The sequence below is a fragment of the Gymnoscopelus microlampas genome (genome assembly GCF_963454915.1).
Source record: "Gymnoscopelus microlampas genome assembly, chromosome: 12".
NCBI lineage: Eukaryota > Metazoa > Chordata > Actinopteri > Myctophiformes > Myctophidae > Gymnoscopelus > Gymnoscopelus microlampas.
This window is the reverse complement of record NC_139949.1, coordinates 7085761-7092242: the sequence shown is the minus strand read 5'-3', so window position 1 is coordinate 7092242 and position 6482 is coordinate 7085761. Positions and strand designations below refer to the sequence as shown.

Here is a 6482-nt window from a genome sequence, read left to right as displayed (position 1 = left end):
AAATATTTGCTACGGTAATAACACCAAATGTAAAGTCTACTCAAATACCTATCGAGTTTAATGGAATGGAAATTCTTCTACAACCAGCAAGAGGGGAAATAGCGACACCCTCTAGGCCATTAATGAGAACTGCAGAGCTTTCCTTACTTCCGCATTGGCTTCATTTCCAGCAGCGAATCCTTGCCGCCTGGTCTGACGTCAAGGACCGCCATATTTGGGCATGACTGACACGGAACTACGTATTTGGACACATGCATATTTGGGAAGACTGACACGGAACTCCATATTTGGCCATATCATAGTGACAACATGAGCGTGGAGGCAGCTCAAAATAAATCCGAACATTGCTTTGCACTTTAGTCTATTTTACGTGAGATAGCAGCTGCTTTTGTCTCGTTACAGCCTTTATTACGACGTGATCGTCACCGTGTCAAGATGGTTTCTTTTGGGGTCAAGGTTTGTCTGGTTCGTGAAGATGGTGGATCTTCAAATGCTTCATAGAGTCTGTAACTACGCCTCCTGAAAGTCGCAAACGGAGCAAGCTAGATATCAGCAAGCTGGATGTGTTGAATTGATCTAAAGTAGGATTTATTAGCGTGACAAAAAAGGAAGTGGGGGGGAGGGGGCGGGACATACTCTGTAGTTGCTTCGCATTTTCAGGGCGGAAGCATTTGACAATTGTGTCAAACAACAGCCGAGAGACTGCTTTGGCAGAGAAGGGCTTGGCCAAACGCTCTGCAGCATGGAGAGAGACGACCTGAAGGTCCTCAACCAGGGAGCTGAGGATGAGATGGTGCTGCAGAGTTACCGTCTGTGCCGCTGGCGTCTGGTTCTGGCGGGCCTCGGGGTGCTGTGCACTGGGGGGGCCTTGCTGCTGCCGCTGTACTGGATGCCGGAGTGGTGCGTTAAGTCGACGTGCAGCCGCACCACCGCCCGCCACGCCCAGGTGGTGCTGCTAAGCTCCACCGACGAGTTCCGTCGCCGGTTCCTGGCCAGGGTGCGAGTGATGCTGGCCCCCGGGAGGACCCCTTACCACAACCTGGAGGAGAGCCAGATCTCCTCCCCCGCCACAGCCTCCCCTCCCCTGGCCAATGCATGCACCCCTCACCCCACAGACAGCAGACCGGCTCAGGACCTCAACAGGCTCTTTGTTGACCGCCAGCCCACGCGCGTCCGTTATTTTATGCTACACGGCAAAAGGTACTTTTGGAACGACGACCTGCAGAACTTTGAATTTCTAACGGGACTGGAGGACCTGGGGTTACGTTTCTCCAGCCTCCATTCAGAGCACGGTGAAGGGCTGACCAGGAAGCAACAGGAGAACAGGAGACTGTTCTTTGGAGTGAACGAGATCGCGGTGAAAGTACCTTCCATTTTCAAGCTGCTTATCAAAGAGGTCCTCAACCCTTTCTACGTCTTCCAGCTCTTCAGTGTGATCCTGTGGGCTGTCGACGAGTATTACTACTATGCCACGGCCATTGTCTTCATGTCGGTCATATCCATAGCTACCTCTCTGTACACCATCAAAAAGCAATATCTCATGCTTCACGCTATGGTGGCAGCTCACAATAACGTCCGTGTGTCCGTGTGCCGAGGTAACGACGGCATTGAGGAGGCCATGGCCACAGGCCTGGTCCCTGGTGACGTCATGGTCATACCCAGCAATGGGACCGTCGTGCCTTGTGACGCCGTGTTGGTCAGCGGCACCTGCATCGTCAACGAGAGCATGCTCACCGGTGAGAGCGTTCCGGTCACAAAGACCAATTTGCCCAACCCGGTGCGAGGGGAGGGAGACCAGGTCTATCACACCGAAGGGCACAACAAACACACTCTCTTCTGTGGCACACAAGTCATCCAGACTCGCTTCTACGCCGGAGATCTGGTCAAGGCTGTGGTGGTCCGCACAGGTTTCAGCACAGCCAAGGGCCGACTGGTGCGCTCCATCCTCTACCCGAAGCCCACTGACTTTAAGCTCTACCGCGACGCCTACCTCTTCCTGCTATGCCTGGTGGGCATGGCCGCCATCGGTTTCATCTACACCATCGTCATCAGTGTCTGGAATGGGGTTCCGGCCGAGACCATCGTAATCGAGGTGCTGGACATCATCACCATCACTGTGCCCCCGGCGCTGCCTGCCACCATGACGGCGGGCATCGTCTACGCCCAGCGGAGACTCAAGCGCGCCGGCATCTTCTGCATCAGCCCCCAGGCGATCAACATATGTGGACAGCTCAATCTCGTCTGCTTCGACAAGACTGGAACTCTCACAGAAGATGGACTAGATCTATCTGCTGTGCAGAGAGTTGAGAATGGCAGTTTCCAACCGTCGGAGGAGAACACAGACAAGGAGAGCCTGGTGAAATCTCAGTTTGTGGCCTGCATGGCTACTTGCCACTCTCTCACCAAGATAGAAGGACGGATATCTGGAGACCCTCTCGACCTCAAGATGTTTGAAGCCACAGGCTGGATCCTGGAGGAAGCTACCGAGGACGGGACAACACTCCACAACCACATCATGCCCACTGTGGTGCGCCCACCCAAGCGGCTGCTACCCCCAGAACCCGCCGTGTCCCCTGAGCAGGACGAGGACATTTACAAGTTGTCGTCGGCGTATGAGATCGGTATTGTCTGTCAGTTCCCCTTCTCATCTGCGCTCCAGAGGATGAGCGTGGTGGTTCGCCTGTTGGGGGAGAAACGTATGGACGCGTATCTGAAGGGGGCGCCAGAGGTGGTGGCTGCTCTCTGCAAGAAGGAGACGGTACCGGCAAACTTCGCAGATATTCTGCAGCTCTACACCCAGCAGGGCTTCAGGGTCATCGCCTTGGCGCACCGACGCCTCGAGTCCAAACTCACCTGGCACAAAGTGCAGAACATAAACAGGGAGCACATTGAGACCAACATGGATTTCCTGGGTCTGATCATCATGCAGAACAAACTGAAGGCCGAGACGCCAGGGGTTTTGCGCGATCTCCACAGAGCCAACATCCGCACCGTCATGGTCACTGGAGACAACATGCAGACGGCCATCTCGGTGGCCAGAGACTGTGGGATGATCCCTCCCCAAGACACGGTCATCATTGCCGACGCCACGCCCCCCCGGGACGGACAGAATGGCAACGTCGCCTGGAGATACACCGACAAGCCCAGCGGCAAGAGGCCGTGGCCGGAGGAAGTGTCGATCAACCTGGAGGAGGTGTGTCACGTGGACCACTCACGGCAAAGCGGTGCTGCTGATAAGTCCAGTGCTCAGCGGCAGCACCACTTCGCCATGAGTGGGAAATCTTTCGCCGTCATCTCACAACACTTCCCGGACCTGCTCCAGAAGCTGGTCCTGCACGGGACGGTTTTCGCCAGAATGGCCCCAGATCAGAAGACCCAGCTGGTGGAAGCGCTGCAAGGCGTAGACTACTTTGTGGGCATGTGCGGGGACGGGGCGAACGACGTGGGTGCTCTGAAGAGGGCCCACGGTGGCATTTCTCTGTCACAGCTGGAGGCGTCGGTGGCCGCTCCGTTCACCTCCAAGTCCCCCAACATCTCCTGTGTTCCTAGCCTCATCAGGGAGGGCCGCGCCGCCCTCGTCACCTCCTTCTCGGTGTTCAAGTTCATGGCCCTCTACAGCATCATCCAGTACAGCAGCGTCACCCTGCTCTATTCCATACTCAGTAACCTCGGAGACTTCCAGTTCCTTTTCATCGACATGGCCATCATCCTCCTCATCGCCTTCACCATGAGTCTGAACCCGGCGTGGAAGGAGCTCGTACCACGACCTCCCCCCTCGCGTCTGATCTCGGGCCCCCTGTTCCTCTCGGTCCTGTCCCAGATCCTCATCTGTTTCGGCTTCCAGTTATTCACCTTCCTCTCGGTCAAGCAGCAGCCCTGGTACGAGGTCTGGACGCCCCTCTCCAACGCGTGTAACCTGTCGTCGTTCCATGACGCCGGCAAGCCGGCGCTGAACTCGGAGGTGGACGACAACATTCAGAACTACGAGAACACCAGCCTCTTCTTCGTGTCTTCCTTCCAGTACCTGATTGTGGCCGTGGTCTTCTCCAAGGGCAAGCCCTTCAGACAGCCCAGCTACAAGAACGTGCCCTTTGTGTTGTCTGCCCTGAGCCTGTACGTATTCCTGCTCTTCATCATGTTTCACCCAGTCACCGCCATCAACAAGCTCCTAGAAGTCGTCTGTGTCCCCTTCGAATGGAGAGTCAAACTCTTTAACGTCATACTCGTCAACGCCGTTGTGTCTGTCCTGGTGGAAATTGTTGTCCTCGACTTCGTCTTATGGAAGCTCACGTTCGGCCGAGACGAACAGGGCAGTGTGTGGGGGCGCAGGTGTCTTTTGAGGCTATGCTGTCGTCAGCAAGCGGCCCCCAAGGCCCGTTACATACAAATAGCCCAGGAGCTCAGTGCGGACCCCGACTGGCCGCCCAAACCCACCACCGAAGCCAAGCCATGGCAAGGAAAATGTTCCTCCTACAAAATTGTGATCGACTCCTAGCCCCGGTGTGTTGTATAAGGCAGTGTGGTTCTCAATCTCTTTGATTTCAAGGACCCCCAGTTGTATATGCATTAGACCACAGACCCCATTTGATGATTTTTCTCCTGGACTCTCATCTACACTGGACCGTTATGGGTAACTCCTCAATGACCCGCTCGGGGTCCCCGGACCTTACATTCAGAACCACTGGTCTAAGGGCAGACATCACATTCAGAGCCACTGGTCAAAGGGCAGACATCACTATCAGACAGTGAGTGTCCTCTGGTGGAGGGGTTCTTTCCATGCCAAGGACCCCCAAATAGCTGTAGCCTCTGACTGCGCACCCCCACCCCATTCACTTTTTTTTTGCATTACAATGGCAAAACAGCTTCTTAATATTTTCGTATTTTTCTGAATGCAATTTAATTTAAAGCTGAGCTGCTGTCTCCAGTCTTTTTTTCCCCTCCATTATGTTAAGCTAATTTGCATTACAGCTCTTCACAGGTCCAAAAGGATGGACCTGAACCCTAATGGACCCCTGAAATGTGTTCCTGGATCGGATTGATTCGGACGTTTTCTTAAACAATTGACCCAAACCCTAGTGGACGTCCTAAATTTGTTTAGAGATAGCATTGGTTCCGTAATTTATGTTTTACCCAAACCATAATTAAACTAAATGAATAAATTCATTCCAAGATCTGATTTGTTCTGAGATACTAAGCTCCATAATGGAATCAAGCATGCTATGTAGCAGACCACAATAAGAGTAAATACAATACTTTCACCTTGATGAAGAGGCAATCAATCATGGATTCATGATCACATTTGAATCAATGGATGGAGGTAAAGTTTGATTTGTTCTCACTGAACTCAGATGTCAGCCTGGAATGCATGCCTCCCTTATTTTGCACTGCAGTAATCTGATCCTGGGTCAGCCTAATCATCGCGGTGCACTTCATACATTTCTCTCATGATCACCTCTGAATATGGTCCTGAATATAGTAGATATTTATTTTGGTTCAGGTAGACCTCTAAGACCTCTAGTTTTGCTCTAGCACGCACGCACGCACGCACACACACACACACACACACACACACACACACACACACACACACACACACACACACACACACACACACACACACACACACACACACACACACACACGCACACACAAACACACACACATCTCAGAGTATATTTCCAGTACACCCAGGTCTTCAGTGTGGTTAATAGCAAACAGAAGGAGCTCCTATCAGCTCCATTCAAGGTCACACACACAAACAGAGGCAGGTGAGAGACCAGTGGAGAGAAATGACATTACACAACACATTGTGAGTTTGTAGATCTACTAAATATTTTAGAAAATTTCACCAAAAGAAAAGATGATTTATTTTTATTTCTGAAAATCTTTTGAAAATAAAACAAATACATTTAAAGCAAACAGTTGGAAAGATGCCAAAAAACAACAACAAAAAACAGGACATTTCCTCATGACCCATAAAAACATTGGGAAACTCTGCTTTACAATGTCCTTCAGAACATGACTGTCCTGTGGAAGCGAGACGGTAAATGAGGTGTGTGTGTGTGTGTGTGTGTGTGTGTGTGTGTGTGTGTGTGTGTGTGTGTGTGTGTGTGTGTGTGTGTGTGTGCGTGCGTGCGTGCGTGCGTGCGTGCGTGCGTGCGTCAGTTTTAGACTAGACCGGACTAGACTAGACCAGATTGGCATTGGTTAAAAATGGAACGTTCTGTGATGTGGTTAGGTGAGGAGTAGCCAGGGCGCTTAGTGACACGATAGTTTACTTTGTGATACAAGCGCCAGATGTTCCACAAAGTTTCTTCTGGACCTACTTTTTCACAAAAGCCTGTTAGCCACGCAAACAAAAACAAAAATATGGCTGCCATTTTCCAAAATGGCTGCTGGTGAAAGATATTTTATGTATTTTTCACCTGGAATGTGATTGGATAATCCAATTTTGATTATTTTGGCATCAGAATATAGTTTTG

The 6482-nt window shown here is 51.6% G+C and overlaps 1 protein-coding gene across 1 annotated transcript; it reads left to right on the top strand.

Annotated features, from left to right (window-relative positions):
* Positions 1-742: 742 nt before the first annotated feature.
* On the top strand, positions 743-4495 carry LOC311057151 (polyamine-transporting ATPase 13A3-like; the record flags this gene model as incomplete). Its single annotated transcript, XM_084074102.1, has 1 exon — positions 743-4495. One exon carries the CDS (start codon positions 743-745, stop codon positions 4493-4495), a length of 3753 nt encoding a protein of 1250 aa, XP_083930228.1.
* Positions 4496-6482: the final 1987 nt, after the last annotated feature.